At 39.9% G+C, this 21,869-nt stretch overlaps 1 protein-coding gene across 2 annotated transcripts in view; it reads left to right on the plus strand.

Moving 5' to 3' along the window:
• The window catches only part of SLC7A11 (solute carrier family 7 member 11), a 71,357-nt gene that overhangs the window by 381 nt on the left and 49,107 nt on the right, over positions 1-21,869 (plus strand). The window contains exons 2-5 of one of the 2 annotated variants that reach the window (XM_042467641.1): positions 429-678; positions 4,246-4,372; positions 11,018-11,133; positions 20,482-20,607. In XM_042467641.1, coding sequence (XP_042323575.1) covers positions 429-678; positions 4,246-4,372; positions 11,018-11,133; positions 20,482-20,607 — 619 coding nt within the window. Of the gene's footprint in view, positions 1-428; positions 679-3,809; positions 3,869-4,245; positions 4,373-11,017; positions 11,134-20,481; positions 20,608-21,869 lie in introns of those variants that run through there. The other variant, XM_042467642.1, reaches the window with a different exon arrangement.

The raw sequence follows: 21,869 nt of genomic DNA on the forward strand, positions 1-21,869 counted from the left end.
GTCTCTAAAAGCAGCTACCTTCAGGGGCAATCAAATGGCAAGTTGCTGTCTGACTGCCACACCAAGGCAGCCCAGGTAGACAAAGTGGTGCTGAAGAAGAAAGTGACTTTACTGAGAGGGATATCCATTATAATTGGCACTATCATTGGAGCAGGAATCTTCATCTCTCCCAAAGGAATACTCCAGCACACAGGCAGTGTGGGGTTGTCTTTGATTCTCTGGACTGTCTGTGGTATTCTGTCACTCTTTGGTAAGTTTGTGAAAATTCCTAATTGTTCTGCTGGGGTATTCAGCAGGTGTGTGATACTGAGATTTAAGAGGCTGGTTTGAGCTCACTAATACTGCTTCAGTATTTTTTTTTTTTAATGGGAGAAAGAAGGTAATATTTTGCTGCTTGGCAAGCATTCATCTGGTCATGCAAAACTCTGCTCTCTAAAAGCAGCTACCTTCAGGGGCAATCAAATGGCAAGTTGCTCTCTGACTGCCACACCAAGGCAGCCCAGGGAGACAAAGTGGTGCTGAAGAAGAAAGTGACTTTACTGAGAGGGATATCCATTATAATTGGCACTATCATTGGAGCAGGAATCTTCATCTCTCCCAAAGGAATACTCCAGCACACAGGCAGTGTGGGGTTGTCTTTGATTCTCTGGACTGTCTGTGGTATTCTGTCACTCTTTGGTAAGTTTGTGAAAATTCCTAATTGTTCTGCTGGGGTATTCAGCAGGTGTGTGATACTGAGATTTAAGAGGCTGGTTTGAGCTCACTAATACTGCTTCAGTATTTTTTTTTTTAATGGGAGAAAGAAGGTAATATTTTGCTGCTTGGCAAGCATTCATCTGGTCATGCAAAACTCTGCTGAATACTTTTATAAGAACTTTTAAGACCAAATGTTATTCCTTACAACTCCCTAAGGTAAGTAGAGAGAAGAGACTCCTTTAGCACATCATAAAGTCTGCAGTTTGTATTGGTTTTCTGTTGTAGTGCTGTGAATGAGTTGAAGCATTTTCATGGACGGTAGGCAGCAAGGGAAATGAACTACTTTATCTGAAGAACACCTGTAAAATACATGCCTGGTTCCCCATTGGCTAGACATAATTTTCAATGGAGTAAATCTCTGCTGAACTATTTGCTGGTAAGAAGGCAGTGATGTGGATGTGGGAAGAATTAAACTGATTTTGTTTAAAAAGAAAGATTTTGAATTTTCAAATCCATAAAGAATTTGTACATGCTGAGTTGGAATCTTTCAATAATAATCCTTGTCAGAAAGGAAAGATTGGTACACAGACTGTGCTTATTTATTTTAAGATGTGTGTGTGTGTGTGTGTATACTTTCCTTAATGAACCCAGTACTCTTCTCTGTCTCCACTGTGTTGTCACAACAACCCTGTGTGGTAGGCCTATCTGCAAAAACCAAATATAGTCTAGTGAATTTGCTTCCTGCCTCAAGCAACCTTAATTGGCTCAGTGGAATTTACAACACCTTAACCAAGAGACCATACTGCTTAGAGAAATGTTTATTTCCATTATTATACCTGTGTATCTAGCAGTGAGCCCTGACATTCAAAGTAGGTTTTGAAGCTATCAAAGTAGGACCCAAGATATAATTCCACACCTATTTTCCTGGAAAAAGCCCCATCAGGCTCCATGGGATTTACTTCTGTTTAGATATGTATCTGCTTATACTGCTGGGGAGCCAGCATATGTTTACAGTTGCCCTGGATTTTTTAAACAATTCTTTTAAAAAGATTCTATAAAGAATTTGATTGACTTTGGGCATAAGGAAGTGAAATAAGTGTATGTTACTTTGTGTCAACCTACTATGCAAGTTAAAGAACACAGTTCAGGCTTCACCAACCCTTGCTAAACATACAGGTGGATGAAGTCAAAATGACTTTTTATCAGAAGCAGAACATATAGTACTTAAGCAAACAATAATCTACAGGTACATTTTCAGGGTCACTCTCAAAATCATACCATTATAAATAGTACAGAATGTGGAATGTGTTTATATTTAAGCCATTTTCTAATTGAGCTTCCTCATGGATGTGTGCAGTGGTGGAGATAATGATTTAGGAGTTAGGATCTTTGTAACATGTAAATATATATGTTGTGTTAGAAAGTGTGGCCTGCAAAAGTGCTTCCAATGTTGGCTATACAGCTTGGACTACAAATGATTTCTACAGCCACAAAACTGTTTCATTTTTTATTTTCATTATTTGTAGATTCTGCAAGAAGAGATTCAGGGCCTCAACAGACAGGCATAAAGAGCTGGCCTCGGGGCAGAGTGGGGATGTAGTGTCTGCATGCTGGCCACCCATACGCCCCCCCCATGCTGTCCCCACACTGCCTGCCTGAACAAATGGTGGTTGGTGTTACGCTGCATCTTTAGTGCAGCGTTTAAATGTGCTGTGCCAAAGAAGCAGCAAAAAGATGCCACACCAGTGGCTAGCACACCCTTTCTGCTGCACAAAAAGGAGCCGCTTTTTGTGGTTCCTTTTTCCACTGCAAAGAGGCCAGATTGGGGCCACGGTGTTCAGTTGCCACAGCTCCGATCCAGCAAGGATCTGTACAGCCCCTTAGTTACAGAATTCTCAAATTTAAATGAAAAGCAAGTAGCCAACATACTCTTAGACCAGGAGTAAAACTATAGAAGTAAAACTAATTTGAGGTTTTCACTTATGTGCAGAAATCTCAGTGTGCATTGCATCTTTTTGCAGATTTACCAAATTTCCATTGATTTACTGGATTTACCCTGATTGGAATTAGTGATTGAATTTAGGACATAATCTTTAATAAAAAAGTGGATACTAGAGTCATAGAATCCTGGAGTTGGAAGAGACCACAAGGGCCATCCAGCCCAACCCCCTACCATGCAGCAACTCACAATCAAAGCACTCCCGACAGATGGCCATCCAGCCTCTCTTTAAAAAGAGCCTCTAAAGAAGGAGATTCCACCACTCCCCGAGGAAGAGTGTTCCACTGTCAAACAGCTCTTACTTTCTGAAAGTTCTTCCTAATGTTGATCTGGAATCTCTTTTCCTGTAGTTTGCATCCATTGCTCCATGTCTTATTCTGTGGAGCAGCAGAAAACAAGCTTGCTCTATCCTCAATGTGACATCTTTTCAAATATTTAAACAAGGCAATCGTATTACCTCTTAACCTTCTCTTCTCCAGGCTAAACATTCCCAGGTCCCTAAGTCTCTCTTCACAGGGCTTTATGGTTTCCAGAGCCTTCACCATTTTGGTTGCCCTCTTTCAGACACTCTCCTGTGGCCAATATTAGTTAGTTGCCTAGAAAAATAACATGAGATGGAAATGCTTGACCTGCCTTATTTAAACATGGAGTTTGACCCTTAGATAAGACTTGTTAATAAATAAATTAAATAAAAAAAGAATGTGGCCATTCAATAACTGGTGAAAATCTGCATTACAGGTTGAGTCTCCTTTATCCGAAATGCTTGGGACCAGAAGTATTTTGGATTGTGGATTTTTTTTTTTGGATTTTGGAATACCCATATTTGTATATACATACATAATGAGATATCTTGGAGATGGGACCCAAATCTAAATACAAAATTCATTTATGTTTCGTATACACCTTATAGGAGAGCCAGTGTGGCATAGTGGTTTGAGTGTTGGACTACGACTCTGGAGAACAGGGTTCGATTCCCAGCTCGGCTATGAAACCTACTGGGTGACCTTGGGCAAGTCACATGCTCTCACCCTCAGTGGGAAAGCAATGGCAAACCTGCTCTGAACAAATCTTGCCAAGAAAATCCCATGATAGGTTTGCCTTAGGGTTGCTGTAAGTTGGAAAGACTTGAAGGCACAGAAGAACAACAATACACCATATAGACATAGCCTGAAGGTAATTTTATACAATATTGTAAATAATTTTGTGCATGAAACAATTTTTTGGGTAAACATTGAACCATCAGAAAGCAAAGGCAACACCATCTTAGCCAACCATGAAATTTTGTTTGGATTTTGGAGTACTTTGTATTTCAGAATTCTGGATAATGGAGACACAAACTGTATTAAGAAAATCTACACTATTAATGGACATTATTAGTGTTATCAAACCCCACAGTAAACTACAGTAAACCTTTCCATTGGTAGTTTTACTATTACTTCTTCACATTTAAAAGAAATGACAGCCAGTGAAAAAGTGATTTAGAATATTACACTTTAGATAAATGTGATTGATCTTTATTTCCTGACCAATGGTTTACTGTATTGTCATAGGTGCTCTCTGTTATGCTGAACTGGGCACAAGTATCAAGAAGTCTGGTGGGCACTATACATACATCCTTGAAGCCTTTGGCCCACTGCCTGCTTTTGTAAGAGTTTGGGTTGAACTGCTCGTCATACGGTACACTTTCTTTTTCTTGTTGTTCTACTTTTTGTATGTTTCTGAATGTCAAAGAACAGCTTTAAATATGGTGTGGGTAGACACAGTTCATTGCATCCTGTTCTTTAACTTCTGTTTTTCCCTTCTGCTTTTCAAGATTTTATATCTAGACACTACTGGGCTACATAACTGGATCTGTAATACTTTTATAAAAGCTTAGAAAAATTATAAAATACAGAATTGTTCAGCAGGTTGATTTCATTTGGTTTTAGTTGCAAGAAATATCAACAATGCCCAAACATTTTCAATTTGTAATTAAATATTTGATATGAACAAAGATTTGCAGTTTTGCAGTCCACCACTAATGCATTGAATGGTGTTTTGTATTGGAGCTTATTTATTTGTAATAATAGTTATATTTCAGCAGATCTCCAGATACAATCAGAAAAGGTGCATAAACACACCCACATTTTAAGTAACATTATGGTGGCATGCTTTCATATGCTGAAGATGCTCAAAACAACGACCCCACTCTCAGATGCAAAGAACTGTAAAGAGCCAGTGTGGTGCAGTGGTTTGAGCATAGAATCATAGAATTGTAGAGTTGGAAGAGACCATAAGGGCCATCCAGTCCAACACCTTGCCATGCAAGAACTCTCAATCAAAGCATCCCTGACAGATGGCCATCAAGCCTCTGTTTAAAGATCTCCAAGGAAGGAGACTCCACCACCCTCCGAGGGAGTGTGTTCCACTGTTGAACAGCCCTTACTGTCAGAATGTTCCTCCTAATGTAGAAGTGGAATCTCTTTTCCTGTAGCATTGGACTATGTCTCTGGAGACCAGGGTTTGAATTCCCATTCAGCCATGGAAACCCACTGAGTGATCTTGAGCAAGTTACACTCTCCTAACTGCAGAGGAAGGCAAAGGCAACCCCCACCTCTCAACAAATCCTGCCAAGTCTAGAGAAACTCATGATAAATTTGCCTTAGGGTTACCATAACTTGTAAATGACTTGAAGGTACAACAACAAAGGGGTTGTAAAGAGTTAAATATCAGTTAAATGTCAGTTATGTTGTAAAGTGTCAGTATGTCAGCCAGAGAGCTCTAGAGCCTCAACAAACTTACAAACCCCAGGATTCCATGAGATGTAGTCATGGCAGTTAAAACAGAATCATAGTGCTATAAGTAGTATGAAAGTTGTCCCTGTTGTCCAGAAAAAAATTAATAACATTCTAATAGGTATTGTCTTGTAAAATGTATATGAAAGTGGAACTGTGTTCTTTCATATTCAGAAAACATTACACTTTCTCTAACATTTCCCCCCCTCTATGTGTAAAGGTAGCACAGCTTGCTAAACTGGTTCAGTGCTACTGAACACTTCCATTCAGCTACCCATTCATACCACTGTAAATCCACAATTGTACAGCTTGTTTGTTATAATAATAGATAGTATGATGGCTATGTGGATTAACTGGTAGACACTTTATTGTGGGTCTCTTAAACAGGTTTTCTATCACAGCAAACAAACACAGTTTGAGTGATTGGCTAATCAGTTTATCTCTAGGTAGTTTGGCCTCTTGATCTATTTACCTAGTTCTGCATTTGTGGTGTCATTTACTGAACGTAACTTAGCCCAGTGAAACAAACATTCCTTTTCATTTCCTCTTTTCTTTTATTCTAGACAGCTCATTTCTATTGCTACATACACCTACATAACAAGTTGTACCCAACAACAAAGGATTTTATTAAATACAACAATGCAGAGTCACGATGAGCTTGGTGTTTGTTTCAAAAACGTCATTTTTCTGGCAATCTCACAAGAGCACTGAATTAATTAGCAAATGCTTACCCAGCCCACACTCAGCACATGAAGCAAATAAAGGCAGACCATTTTTGAATCATTAAAACTAGTGCATGACTTGGGAGTTATGCTTGTTCAGACCTGTAGCTAAGTCAAGCACCATCTTTGCTGAAACTATATGTTTCTGGTAGCTGCTATCAATAAATAGGTGCTGTTTCAATAAGTTTTATACCCTCTTATGTTTCTATATCTTTTCTGTTAAAATACAGTGCAAATTTTCAGATGATAATGAAACATGATATGCAAATGTGTGTGAGATACCTCTGGTGCTGGTTATGTTTTCATAAAGAAAAGCTGCTTTTGAGGCTAGAATTCAGAGCAGAGAAGCAAGGGGCAGGAAATGAGGTGTTTAATGTTTCCCCTGTCTTCTGCTTCCAAATTCCACACTCTAAATTGGCTTACAGACACATTTTCAGTTTCATACTGTGGCAACCTCAGTTTTGGGGCTCCCCAGTTACATGTCCTCCAAAATTTCACAGAGGAAAATCAGGATGTGTGTGGCCAATTACAGTCGCCCCTCCTTATCCGCGGATTTGCCATGCGTGGCTTTGAGCATATGAGCATGGCAAACCTGGAAGTTGTTCCCAATGGCGGCGCGCGTGCATGTGCACCGCCATTGGGAACAAAAGTCCCTCTCCTCCCCTCCTCTTTCCTTCCTCCTTCCTAACTTTCCTCCCTCCCTCCCTTCCTCCCTCTCACCCACCCACCTAACTACCTATCTTCCCTCCCTCTCTCTTTCCCTCCCTGCTTACCTGCTGGGTCGCCACACCACTGCTGCCTCCGCATTCTTGCTGCCGTGGGAAAATCTGGGTGCTGCTCTTGGAGACCAAAAGGCCTCCAGGCTGCACCTGGCCCTTTCATGGTGGTGGTGGCGGCAGCGGAGAGGAGGACGAAGCTTGGCCTCATCCTCTTCACCGCCGCCACTGCCACTGTAGAAGGGCTGGGTGCAGCCTGGAGGCCTCTTGGCCTTCAAGAGCACCACCTGGTTGTTTTGCAGTGGCGGCAGCAGCGAGGAGGACAAGGCTTGGCCTCCTCGCGACTTTGGCCTCCGCCGCCTCCACCACCATGAAAAGGCTGGGTGGTGCTCTTGGAGGCCAAGAAGCATCCAGGCTGCACCTGGCCCTTCTACAGTGATGGTGGCAGTGGCGAGGAGGACGAAGCCAAGTTTCCACCACCATGAAAGGGCCGGGTGCAGCCTGGAGGCCTCTTGACCTTCAAGAGCAGCATCTGGCTTTTCCTGCGACAGCAGCGAGAATGTGGAGGTGGCAGGGCAGCAACCCAGCAGGTAAGCAGGGAGGGAAAGAGGGAGGGAGGGAGGGAAGTTAGGAAGGAGGGGGGAAAGAGAAGGGGAAGAGAAGGACTTTTGTGTACAATTGTGGTGTGCGTGCATTGGATAGACTGGGACTTGAGCATATGCGGATTTTGGCATATGTGGGGGGGGGGGTCCGGAACGGATCCCCCACGTATACCAAGGGCTGACTGTAATATCAGAATGTGGGCAACATGGCAATAGTTATTAATGAAGAAGAACACACAGGCTAGGACATCTGCAGCAGTTTGCTTTTACGTGAGCCTACTGGGCCGCCTCCTCCTCCTCTTTTCCTTGTTGTTTTAATTGAGTGCAAACTACTACTGCAGTCTGAATTTATTTGGCAGCAACCAAAGTAAAATGAGGACAAAGGGATAAAATGGGAGGAGGAGGAATAGGAAAAAATTTAGGACATTTGAAAAAGTGGGTTGGCAGTGAATTAACCAGGACTATCCTGGAAAAACTATTCAAGACTATTCTGGAAAAATTGGGAGAGATGGAGGGTATAACCCCAAGCTATCACATCCTCCCTCAAGTCTCAGATGTTGTAATCAACACTGCTCTTTTCAAACATTTGTTGAGTTTAGTCAAGATTGGCTATTTGCCAGAGTTGAGAGGTCACTAAATACCCAAAACAGTATTTGTTCAGTGCATACTGTTTGGTAAGGACCCTCAACATGAGAGCAAATCTGAAAGCAGAAGTAGGAAATATAGACTTGTCTTTGTTATGGCAAGATTTTATGAGGCTGAGACCACTGAATGTGGGATGCAGGAAAGAATGGAGTTCAGAGTCAACTGGGTGATGTATATTCCAGCAGTAACAGTTGTGGAATCACCTTGGCTGAGATCCTAATCAAAGTGGATGGAGCAGAAAGCCTAGCTGGTATGGTTATGCAGGAGCACCTACTACATCCACAAAATGCAACGTCTGCTTCTTCAATGAGGTTTTAGATACTTCAAAGTATCAATCATTGTAAAATGGCGATTTCAGAATTAATGGTAAATGTGAATAGAAGAATGTCCTGCTTAAGAAAAGGAGAGAGCTAGGTTTTAGTCTTGGTGTGTTACAATGCTTCTTTTGAGCACACTTAGGATCAGGGAAAGTTGTAGTCTGACACTCTCTGAGAAGCCTCGCAATTCCCATTCCTGCCATAGCTATTTGTTTGACAACACAACATTGTCATGACTGAATAAAGAAATGAAAGAGATTAAGCACAAGTATGTACAAGAGGTTCCTGCTAAATATAGAGGTTGTGTTCATTTCAATAAACAGTGTTAGCAGGGAAATTATAAAGGCATTTTGTTTTAGTTTTTCTAAATCTTGCAATTTTACTGTTTGCTACCATTGCAGCTGTCAAATAATGTGATTGTGTGGGTACTCAAAATGGAAGTGGTAGTAATTGTGTTTTGCACAGTTTGTTTTAACCTAGAGTGCTACTGAAATTAGTTTATTAGAAATAACCCCAAAATGCAGCTTTTATAGGCTCAAAAAACTGTAACGGTAAGAAGCCCACTGGTATAGGAAACGCCAATGGAACAGTTATTACTGCTGTACAAAGTGCATTGACTGTTTGGCACACACACATATTGTCTCATCTGAAAACATTGCATCATCTTCAAAGATGGTTCACTCATACCATGGCCTGATTGAACCAAATTCTCATTTACAGTAGGAAGATGGCAATATGGCACACCCAGATCAATGTTTGTGTTAATTGAGTGCAATGACCAATGCTTGAAACAGCAACAAATTCTATTATGGTACAGAGGTCTCATTTTAAATGTAAAGCTAGGTTCCTTTGATCCTCAAAAATCACAGCAAGTTGTTTCTTCCCATTTGTTCATCTTTCCCACTTGGCTTCTTCCTTTATGAGGGATGTGGTCCTACACAAGTTACCTGTGAGTATATCCTTGAACACAGTGGAAGAGAATTAAGAATATAAAAAGAGCCAGGCTGGATCAGATGAAAGGCTTATTTAGTCCTGAATTCTGCTCACACATTAGCCACCCAGACGCCAACAGGAAGCCTGCCAGTAGGTTATGTACAACATTGTGTTGTGAATCTCCTGAACAGAACATCTACAGTCATGGTTAATTTATTTACTAATATCCCAAGCTACAGATAGAGAACTGAAGAATAAGTAAACCTGTTTACAATTTAAATAACAAAAATGCACATATTAAATATTGCTTACTATTCTTTTGGAAGCGTGAGCCACCAGAAAAATATGGAGAAGCTGTATGCCATTAAGGATGCAAATAATAAAAGGCTCCGTGCCAAACAATGGTTTGTGGTTTATAGAACGTCAATGATGGCTTGATCTTCCATCAAACAAAAAGCAGTTTAAAGCTTCTTTCCCCACTTGTTCATGGCTTCTGTCACTATTTCATAACTGAACTGAAGGAATAGTTCAAACTGTGATTTGATAGTTCAGACATCATATCTAACCATAGTTAACACAAATCAAGTTTTCAAAACTACTTATGCTTCATTATGGTACCTTGTTTTTATTTACTGGCTAATTCTCTCTCTCTCTCTCTCTCTCTCTCTCTCTCTCTCTCTATATATATATATATATATATATAATTAGTGAATTTAGACATTTAGACATTACAATAAAATGCATTTGCCCATTGTTTGGGATTATAATATTACTGAATCAATTGTTCTTTATAAAGCAGGATTAAGAACGATATGTGATCCTCATGTGAACATGCTGACAATAATTCTAGGATGAACATACTATGTGTCACATTTTTCCTGTAACAGGTATCTTCTGTAACAGGTGTGATTAATCTGTGGTTCCTCAGTTGTTGTTTGACTGGGGTTCACATCAGCCATAGGCAGAATGGTTAGAAATGATAGGGCTGCAATCCTATAAGATCAAGAGTCCTACTGGAATGTGAAATTCAAAAATTGCTCACTGCTGCCCTATAATAAAGATAATAATGATTATTATCTATCCCCATACATCCCTGATCAAATGTGAAGCTGTGACTGGAAAGAATGGACAAGAAACAAATGGAAAATTAGAGAACAGAGGAACTATTCTAGCAGGATATTTGTGAAGTAGAATGATAGCTTCAGTTGTCCATGATTATTTTCTGCTAATTGATAGACATCCAGCACCAGGCAAATAGTGAAATTGGAACAAACAATAGGATATTATATATCTCTATTGCCTAATATGGCTGATTTGTTAAGGGCATGGTCCTAAACAGCTGCAGTCTCATAGCACTTGGGCATTAGTAGAAGTGAGAACTTGGCAAGTCTTTAACACAGTGTATTAAACCGCAGATTGTTTTGTCAACTGAACTGGTTAATTTGCTAGCTTATCCAAAGTAGAAATTATCTGAATAGCTTGTATGTGTGTGTTTGAGCACGCAAAGGCGAATGGATAATTCAACATAACCGTTTTTTTACATGCAGTAAAACATGTGGGCATGTATTGTAAAGTGATCAGTTTTCCTTTGTCTCTTTCTTTCAATACTGTAGTCCTGCAGCCACAGCAGTAATATCATTGGCATTTGGACGCTATCTGCTGGAACCATTTTTTATGCAGTGTGAAATCCCAGACCTTGCAGTTAAATTGATTACAGCTGTGGGAATCAGTAAGTACCCAATTTTAGCAGAAACATGATAAAGCAGAGGATACACGGGGGGGGGGGGGGGGAATCCCTTCTGCATTGAGGACATTGAAAGTGTAAATCATATGATCTGTTATGCTTGAGAACCAGTTTAATGCAGGCTGAAACATAAATTCTCTTTAAAGATGATCTAAGAATCAATTGTTTTTGAAGATTATTATTATTATTAAAGTTTATTTATATAATGACGTAAGTTTTACACTGTGCTATACAAAGATATCTCCTAGTGATGTAACATTATAGAATATGTGAGTGTATGAATGCATCTGTGAACCAGCATGGTGTAATGGTTTGAGAGATGAACAAGAATGCTAGGGTTTTAATATCTGCTTAGTCATAGAAACACACTGGGTGATCTTCATCAAGTGATACTTTCTCAGCCTAAGAGGAAGGCAAAAGTCCCTCCACAATTCTTGCTAAGAAACACCCTGTCAGAAATGACTTGAAGGTACACAACAACAGCATGGCTACCATGCTCTCAAAAGTAGTTAGTTACCATTATAGTTACATTATGAAAAATATTCAAAGAGATACTTGTGTTTTAGCATTAAAATACATAGAGGAATCCAGTAGCACCTTTGACACTAACTGGGCAAAAAATAAATTTCTAGTATAAACTCCATGTAATCAGATGTAGACTCTACTTCATGAAAACTTATGCCAGAAATTTATCCTCCTTCTCCCCATTAGTATCGAAGGTGTCACTGGATTTCTTCATGAGCATTGGAGATTTGGTAAATTTATTAGATGTGAATTTACAGTTCTGGCAGATTCAGAAGTTTCATTCCTCAGTCTCCAAAGATAGTTTCTTGCTAGGTGAGAAATACCTGTAGTTCCCTCTTCTGGACTGTTCTCATGATAGTGCAATCAAGAGGAAACTAATACCCTCTACTCTTGATCCAGGATTAGAGAGACCAAGAACATGTAAGACTGAAAAAGCTATGTTGAGAACTGGCAACTGGAAACCAGCTGCAGAATTTAACATTATTCTGTTGGATATTATCCTATTAACAGTCCAAACTAAACATGGTAGAGAGGTGGATGGGGCGTAGAAGCAATCAGTATGAGATTCATCTGGGTGTCCAAATGCAGTGGGGACTAGTGGTTCCTATGGCAGCAGCTGGTGGATCCCCTCATATGCCTTCTGGGCGTAAGCCCTGTACAGACTGGCCTGAAAGGCCGGCCTGGGGGTCGAGTCGGGGCTTAGGGTCCTGCTGATGCCCCCCCAACTCCGCCTCCCAGGGTGCCTTGAAACCGCGCACTACTCCAGATGGTACGCAGCATCATGGTGTGTCTTCGGCACTGCGTCCAGATGACACAGTGCTGAAGGAGCACCATTTAGTTGTGCTGCTGTGGCTATAGCACCCTTTTGAGAATGCAAAAAGGAGCTGCTTTTTGCAGTACCTTTTTGCACCCTTGAAGCCCAAACCTGGGCCGCAGCATGATGTTGATGCAGCCCTGAGCTGGTTAAAGAAGGAGTGGCTGGAGGCCACCTCTTCAGGGCTGCTTGTACAGCCCCTTAGTCTGAATTTCATAGGACCCATCCAAGGTCCTGAAGCTATTTGTGGGATGGAGTTCAGCACCTTGATAGTTCATTGTAAATTTATACTAAAACCCAGCAGATTTACCACCTACTGATGTGGAGACCACCAATAAATCAGATCAATAATGACTCGTTGAAAGAAGCTTGGCTTTTTGTAGGGCAGCCTGCAACTTACTTACATACTCTAGAATACCTAGCCCTCTGAGCTTCAGCTTCATTTTCTGTGACTCTGCAGCCTCAGGTGCTTCTGGGCAAGACAGTCTTCCAGGATCTATGGTGCTTGGGTTCCTTATGCCAGTATCTTATTAAAATATTGCCTGTGACACTAATCACAGTTCTGAACATGAGACCAACAATGTTAATTTTGGATTGTGGCTACTGAGCCCTTTTGGTGACCTTTGATACTCTTTATCACCCACTTTTTAAAAAGGAAGTGGGAGACTTGACAAGTGCTTCTGCCTGTCCTCTGGCTTCCTCTCTGCTCTTTTCTCCCTGCATTTAAACGCCAAACTGCAGTCTCTGTAATTGGTAGAGACTTGATACAGGCATGGACCTGGATATGAAAAAGCTGACTGTAACTGAATCTAGTGAGGTCTGAAATATTAATGGATTCAGGTCCTGGGTCATAGAGAGAACATGCACATTTGCCAGGATTTGACCTCTTTAAGGGCTCCACCATGGGAAACAATATTGCACAAATGTTCCAAAGTCTGTCTGTGGCTTCCTTTTTTGATATCAGAGTACATGTCTGAAACCCCTTCATTCTCTGTGTCCTATTATTGCAACCCCTGGCTGTCTTGACTCAGTGGCAGTGCTGCAGAAAAGAAAACAGGGAAAATGGAATTAAAAACAGATTTTTAGGACTATAGCTCAGTGAATTCTGAACCTAAGTATGTTTCTTTGATATTGTTATAAGAACAGTGCAGGTACAAATGCATAATTTTGGTGCAAAGAGTCAGGAAAAGGATGAATCCACAAATTTTTCTTCTCAGCTTTTGCACATATTGCACAATTATAATAAAAGCCTGAGTGCTAGTAAAATGCCAAAATAATATCGGTTTCTTTTATATAAAAGAAGAAACAGGCAGACTGGATAGTAGAAAGGAAATTAAAAACATCACAAAGGTGTGAAGTCATGCAAGACTTCCCTCATAATACAAGAAAATGCACTCATCTGGTATTTCTTTCAGTTGGATTGAACTTCCATCTCCCCAAATGTACAAACAAACAAGTTATTTGCCATTGCACTTTTCAGCTAAGTGGAAATACAACTGATATTGGCCACATTTTTTCTCTCTCTTCATTATTTTAGCATCGAAAGCTCTAAGTGGGAAAATGAATTAAGGTTATGAGTTTTAGAGGTTAATGTGAAAATATTTCATGGGGAGATAATAGTAAAACAGATGTCTAAAAATTGCAAAGGTCCCTGAGATAGAATTGATGATGTGAGGAGGACTGGGAAATGGGGGAGGAATTTCCATTATAAATATTTTTCTAAGTGTCTCTAATTTGACCACAATGAGTGCATAATTTGGAAAGGGATCTCATCGTGATTAATTTAATGGGAAAAGCTTTGAGATAAGCTGGGATTTTATACTGTAATTAAAAAGAAAGAATCAGCGTGACAGCAGGGTGGAGTTCTCCCAAAATAATGACACCTGCAGCAAGAGATAGGAGTGAGCGGCAAATTGTTGCCATGGGGACTGAATGAGTGGCTGCGCCAAGGAAGTCAGACGTTCAGTGAAATGAGTGTCTCCTTTAGGAAGCCCTTTGAGTGCAAGCCATACTGCTGTTAGGAGAGACACTGAATGGCACATGTGAAGGAGTAATTATAGTAAGGCAAGCCAGGATGACACAAGTACAAGGCATGCTAAAAACTGCAAAAGAAGAGAGAGGGAGAGAAAGAGAAGGAGAAAGAAAGAACCTATTGCCTCTGCCCAGAGGATACAGGTAAAAGCTAGTATCTGGAACTCCTGGGACACCAATGCTGGGACCTCTAATGATTTTAAAGAAAGACAGTTCTCTACAGATCATTTCCCTTAGTGCCCCCCCCCCCCCATGGCTCTTTCCTGCTATTAAGTCCACTGTTCTACTTAGTCACCTCAGGAGCAGCAATCAGGCAGCTGTCTGAGCAGTGACCAAGATGTTTTCTTGCCTGCACTGACCTTGCAACAAAGCCAGAATGGGTGAGAGGCGTTTCAAACATCAATCTGGATTGCTGCTACTTTTGCACCCAGTCACCTTGGAAGCAACTGGCTGAGCAGTGACCAAGACGTCTTTTGCCTATGCCAATCTTGTGGTAAAGACCAGCACAGGTGAGAGGCTATTCAGTTGCTGCTTGACTTGCTGCTTGGTTGCTGCCCCTTTGCACCTCATCACCATCAGAGCAGCAATCTGAGCTGGCTGGGGAGTGACAAAGACGCCTCTCACCCATTCTGGCTTTGTTGCAAAGGTCAGTGCAGGCAAGAAACATCTTGGTCATGCTCAGCCAGCTGCCTGATTGCTGCTCCTGAGGTGACTAAGTGCAAAGGGAGAAGATTCTCTGCAATGAGGAAGGACTCTCAATCCATCTTTGTTGGGGTGTAGAAGGGCACAGCCAATGTGTGTATAGTGTGTTTACAGAAGCTACATGCTCTGGATTGGTGACTTCTTCACTCAGCCTGTCTGATAAAAGAAAGCAAGAGCGGGCTGCAGCATTCAAAGTTTAAGCAGGGTCTCAGACTTGAAAGCTCCTTTTTGCTGTTGCTTCTTCATGACTGCCACATGCTCTAACTCCTTCTTCCAGTTAGTCAGTCAGTGAATCAGTCTCAAAATGGTGCTGTCCCAAGCCACAGAAATTACGCCCTGCACCCAGGTCTCACAAGAGTTTCCCACCACTACTAGCGAAAGAGGTGGCTACGGGAATTGCTCATACAGGCGGATGAAGAGCGGGAGGTACCACCACATGAAGTAAGGCTTCATGGTGGTTTTAAGGGACCCTGAAAAGAAGTTTCATGCAACCCTCATCCCCACCATGCTCCTAAAGGTTGCTGGTTCCCCTTGTCTTTCTTGCCTACCAATATTTTAATTGAAGGCTCACCACCACTCTCTTTTTCCCTCACTGCCTCCCTGCTGTCCCCTTGTACACATGAAGGCTATGGGACTGAAAGGCGCACCTCCCCCAAATATTTTAGAGTGAGTGCCAGCTCATATAGCATCTTAGGAGTTATTATAATGAGACATGCAGTGCTATATTTTAAATGTCATGGGTCTTAATTTCCCTAAGAAATGCAGTGATGAAGTGATTCATATTCCATTTGGGTGGTAAATAACTGTAATTAAATAAATGGTCAAATAATTTGTGGAAACTGTGAAAAAGATTCTTTCTTCTCAGTGGTGTCAACTCAGGTTGGAATCACCTGGTGTCACATATCACCTTCCATATCACCTCATATAAAATCCGTAGTATTGTTTTTTGTACTAATGTTACTCATAAATCGTAATCCCTGTATGTTACTGAATGGAAAGGTAATAGTTGTGACATAAACAACTAGCAAAATTAAAATTATACTTTTAAATTGCAGTATCATGCACACAGTCTAAATGTATTTACATGTACAAAATTTCATCTGGTTAAAGTAAAATGTTGGTAAAAAGTGATGTTTTTAAAGAAAATTTTGAAATAAAAATTAATTTGTAATTTTTTTTAAAAAAGTGTAAATTTCAAAAGAACCCTGGGGCCTCTCCTTTCTCTTCCCACTGATCCTCAGGCCAGTCCTAGCATTAAATAAAGTATGACAAGTGCCTCAGGTAGCAGATTTTAGATGTAAGGGCAGAAAATTATAATGTACAGAATTTACTTTGCAATTCTTATTTTTACTGTCAGAAATGGGAAGGGTACTTCTGAGAATTTTTGCCTTGTTTTGCCTTGTTTACTAACTTGGTTGGTTTTGGGTGTTAAGCACCTTGATTTCTATGGGCTGTGATGGTTGGCTCTCCTCTAGCCTGTGGCAGAAAATGTCCTGGGCCAGATCTGGTAACACCATATTGAAAGTTGGTCCTTTCTTCCAAAGGTAATAGGTGATTTGTGACAGTGAATGGCTGGCTTTATAAAGCAAGAATGTCTGCATTTTGACACCATAACTGTATTTTCCTTGGCTTTATTGATTGAGCTTTCTAAGTGATTTATATGTGGATTGTTTGTATTCTGCCCTGTTGCAGTGTTGGATGCTTATTGAAAATCAGTATTGCTTTTATTTCTCCTGTAATATCCCATAATGGATTGTAAGACTAGACTGAAAAATGTAATATAGAAAATATTCCCATCATATGTCATTTCATATGCATCCCACCCTTCTGAGTTTCCATGGCCATCCTATGCGTAATTCTGAGAGCCTGGAGACTAATTTCATATTTGAAATTACTACAGCAAGTTACATTATGACTGTAATGTAATGAGGGATAAATCCTTTTGTTGTGCAAAATAGCTGAGTTTTCTGTTACTTTTGTAGTCACACAGGGTGTGTATGTGTATGTGATCTAATGGCTCAGATTTTTTCTGTATCATAGGTAGTAGCTTATAGCATTCTGATTTTTTAAAAACAAGGTGCCCAACGTAATATCAAAGGCAAATGGTTACTTTTAAAAATAGTGACTTAACTGTAACTGACTATTGAAAGGGGTTCTGGGAAAGGTGACTGTAGCAAATTAGTTTTTAAAAGTACCCTTGCAATATCTGTCAATTCTGTGAAATGCCTGTTTTTCCTAGCATAATGCTTCCCACCTCTGCCTTTGGGCTTCAGTTTTTAACAAAGCTACTATTAAAGCTAGGAGGATTGTGCAGACTGCCCAGGTGGCTGACCACACAGACATAGTTATAAAAGAGAGACTGTGTGTGGTAATATTAAATCACACCTTTATCCTTTCCTTTCTCTTTATGTCAAACTACAAAGCCACAACAGAACAGGCACAAAAAAAAAAGGCTGGCAAGCTTCCAACTGATCTGAACATAGTAGAACTTGTAATGAAACCTTGCTATAAATACTGATAAATGATGCTCAAACAAATGCTGGATTTTTCATTGAAATAAGCATGACTCACTTAAGAAGGGTGATTTATGATTCATTCCTGAGATTGCCCAGAAAGAAGGCCATGAGATGCTGTGTGAACTTTGTCATTCACATTACTCAGACTCTGTAGCTATTATTTCACAGAAAATATAGCGCATAATACAGTGACCTGCCTTGCAGAAGTATAATAGAAATGTTGTTGCTAGTAGATTCTTGTAGAAGAAAAGGTGCGCAAGGTTCTCCTTCGTTCTTAAATTGTATAATCTGTTCATGGCAGAATATTTGAACCCTTCTTTCTTAGATGTTTACTTGAGGTTTATCAAGTTAATGTTTTATTTCTTTGCATATGAGAAAACATGTACAATTTACTTCTGAATGGTAAAAAGTTTCAAGGGTTCCAGTTTTTACCCAGGGTTCAATTTCTGGGAAAGTTGCTTACAGGAAGTTTATAGCTGAATCCAAGATGAGTCTCAACTAAAATTCACTCATTGGAAATGACTGGGACCTGCTATTGCCCAATAATACCTGTTTTGTTGATTTGGACTGTAGTTGAGACTAACATTAGATTTGGTGTCTCTGATAGAAGGTTTATTTAGGCACATGAGAACAAAATGGGGTTTTATGACATTAATACCAGCAAGAATAATTTTGCTCATCAGATTTTCAGGAGAGTCCATAATAGTGGGACAGGAGTTCATACAGAGGGCAATTTAGTTCTTTTGGCATTTTGAATGCTCAGTTGCAGCACACCCACAATTCTTGCTGACTCAACTTTCCCCTTGTATATTAGGACAAAGAAATATGATTACGCCTGTCTATTACATTGTTTCTTGGGCTATTCGAGATCTCACTGAAAGGCATGACCAGAATCTGACTATTTGTCAGCTGTTCTTTGTCAGGCACTGTGCCAAGGGCCCACACATTTAGTTTGGCTTACAAAAATCTTAAGGAATAACATAGCTGGGAAAAAAATAATGATCTTTACCAACTTCCTACAATAGTACATTTTGCAATGGATTCTTGTCACCCTTTATATGCTCTTATAGCTAGCCTGAAAGTGATTATTTTGTTAACAGATGCTATAGTGTAAAGTCATTTTCTTCAGCATATCATATCTTATCTACTTAGGACTTGCAGTGTCCCTGTCCATGCTTCCATCACAATTTGTTTTCCACTTTTCTATTTTGCCATTTACTGATGCCTTCATTATGAATTCACATTGTGCACCTGAAGAAAATTAAGTAATTGCCAACAGAAGATGAAATTTATTCTTCGACTATGAACTCTTTTTCCCCAATGAAGAGCCTAGATGGTTGTTAAACAACAGTAAGAAACCATACACCATACATCTATTTGAAATATAAAGAAAGATGTATATGAAACCTAGATGGGATCAACTTTTGTAACATGCTGGAAATACGCAGCTTTTGTCTAGTTCAATATATTTTAATGTATAAGTTGATTGTACAAATATTATTTAACTATAAAGAATATTTGACTATAAGGGCTAAAATCTAGTTGTTAATCTTAGGTAGAATAGACCCATTGACATTTATGTAAATGGTGAACGATCATTCTGTGTCTTGATGGACTTGCAGTGGGGAATTCTCTCAGTGCTTGCATCCTTGGAGCACACTTGGAGCCTTACCATATGAGAAAAGTAAGCTGAAATGTAGCGGGAGAGTAGCCACTTCTTCTGTGCCTCTCCACATGCAATAATGGCACTCCTATTTTCTTTCTGAGGGAGACTATTGTAAAAGTGTGTCTTAAGTTGCACAGGAAAAATCAATTCGACAAAAGGCACATTTCTATGATGCCTCCTTCAGGAAGAGAACAGAAGTGCTACAATAGCATGCTGAGAGGCACAGAGGAAGCCGTTACTCTTTTTCTCCATTTCAGCTTTCTCTTCTCATGTGATAAGGCTTTGGGAGAGATGCCATTATAGTAGCACTTGAAAAACTGATACAAGTTTTTGATGTAGATGATAATACTCCTTTGATATCGAGTACTTTGGTTATATATGAGCCAGAATCAATCTGCTATTATCCTTATAGTGGACCTATCCTAAGGTACTGGGAGGTTTCTTATACTAATTCCTGTGAATGCTCTTCATTCCCTGCCTAAGATATATCTTTAGAAAAAGTTCATAAAAATAATCTCAAGGGAAAGGCAGGTGTGTGCTATAGTTGGAAATTAATATGAACACTGAATTTAAACAATGTTTTACTGAGTCCATAAACTGTGAGGTTTGGAAACATTGATTATTTTACTATTTCGTTGACCCCTTCCCTCAACAACATAAAAATCTGGAATTAAATCCAAGATTTCAAAAGACAGGGAACATAAAATGAATCTTTGGTGTTAAGGTTGAGTTATACCAGTCCATCAATTATTAGTGCCAGCCAGGCCACACAGTTCCCCCAGCAAGGGGGGAAGCTTTAATATCTTCTGTTGAAAGGTGGTAAAGAGAGTTTACAATGGTACAATGCCAGGTGGATGGTTTAGTGGAAACATATTGAGGTGAGTGTGAAAAGGGAAAGGAAAAAATAAGTTGCACAAAAGTTGGGAAGGAACCATATATAAAGGTAAGTTGTCCTCTTTAGAAAATGAACAAAATATATGTGGGGAGAAAATTTCCCATGTGATGCTTTCACATGGATGCGCAGCATTTCCTTTAACTCTACTCTCGTTCTCTCTCTCTCTCCCCCATCATCCCTTCAGCAATTGTCATGGTCCTGAATAGCATGAGTGTCAGCTGGAGTGCCCGCATCCAGATCTTCCTAACCTTCTGCAAGCTTGCAGCAATTTTGATAATTATAGTCCCTGGAGTTATGCAGCTAATTAAAGGTATGAACTGAAAAGTAAATGCTATTTTAAGTGCTTTTATCTCCCCCTTCCCACCCTTGCCCCAACCAAATAGTGCTTATGCCAGCAACATCCCTTAATTAGTCTCTGCTTATTCAACATAAGCTCCATACTGTCATGTAAATAACTGGAAGTAGAACTATGCTGAGAAAACTTATATTTACAGCAGTATGCTGATGAGAGCATATTGAAGAAAGCATTTTAAATGAAGGGCCAATGTGTTGCCCCTCTCAGCAAAGAAAAAAAGAGCATTAGAAGAATAAACAGTTTCAAAAAGGACTGTAAGGCACTTTTGTTCTTCTGTATTACATTCAGTTGTGTGTGTATCTACACATGGTTTAGCGTTATCTCCAAACACAGACAAACTCTTTCTCTGCAGCATCAGTTTCCTAAGGTGTAGCCATGTTAGTTTTTGCAGTAGAAACAACAAAGAGATCTGTGTCATCTTAAAGACTAATAAATATATGGTCCACAAAAGGTCATGCTGTAATAACATTTTCAGTCTTTAAGGTATCCCAGGAATTTTTCAAAAAGTTAGCTGTGGTTGTCATTTTTTGCACAGAAAGACATAAAGGAATCAGCAAAAAGGATTGGTCAGTATGGGGAAATAATCAACAGGCTCAGCATTTCTTGCCTCAGAAAATGCTGAAAGCAGGATTATGTACTTTGTACTTTTTCCTATCTTGCTAATTATCCCAGTTCTGTCCCCAGAACTGTTCCTTAATGTATTGTAAATGGTAGGGGTCAGTCACCTTGACAGGGATATCTGATGGAAACATGGGAAAAGGCCTTCTTAGTGTCTGTGCTCTCTGACTCTGGAAATCACTTTTTAGGAAAGTCAAATTGACTGCTTCCTTGATGTCCTCCCATTGGCAGGTGTAAATGTTTCTATCCTAAAAGGGTTGGACTGGATGACTCTTGTGGTCTCTTCCAACTCTATGATTGTATGATTCTATTTTGACAGGCATTTGGGCCCTGAATGCATACAGTAAGCTGTTCTACTAATCTTCTGATACTTTAAAATGTTTTTTAATTTTTAAATAGTTTTTTTATTTTATAGTATAATGACATTTTAACAATAATTTGTGGTTTATTTTCACCTCTTTATTTTATCTGTGAGTTTAATTTTTATAGCTCATGTTGAGTGCCATCAGTAGGAAAAAGGTAGGAGGTGAGCCAGGTGGTATACTGTTGGACTAGAACTCCAGGAGGCCAGGTTTCAAATCCTTGTTCAGCCGTGGAAA

Source organism: Sceloporus undulatus, chromosome 5, assembly GCF_019175285.1.
Source record: "Sceloporus undulatus isolate JIND9_A2432 ecotype Alabama chromosome 5, SceUnd_v1.1, whole genome shotgun sequence".
In the NCBI taxonomy this organism is placed as follows: Eukaryota; Metazoa; Chordata; class Lepidosauria; order Squamata; family Phrynosomatidae; genus Sceloporus; species Sceloporus undulatus.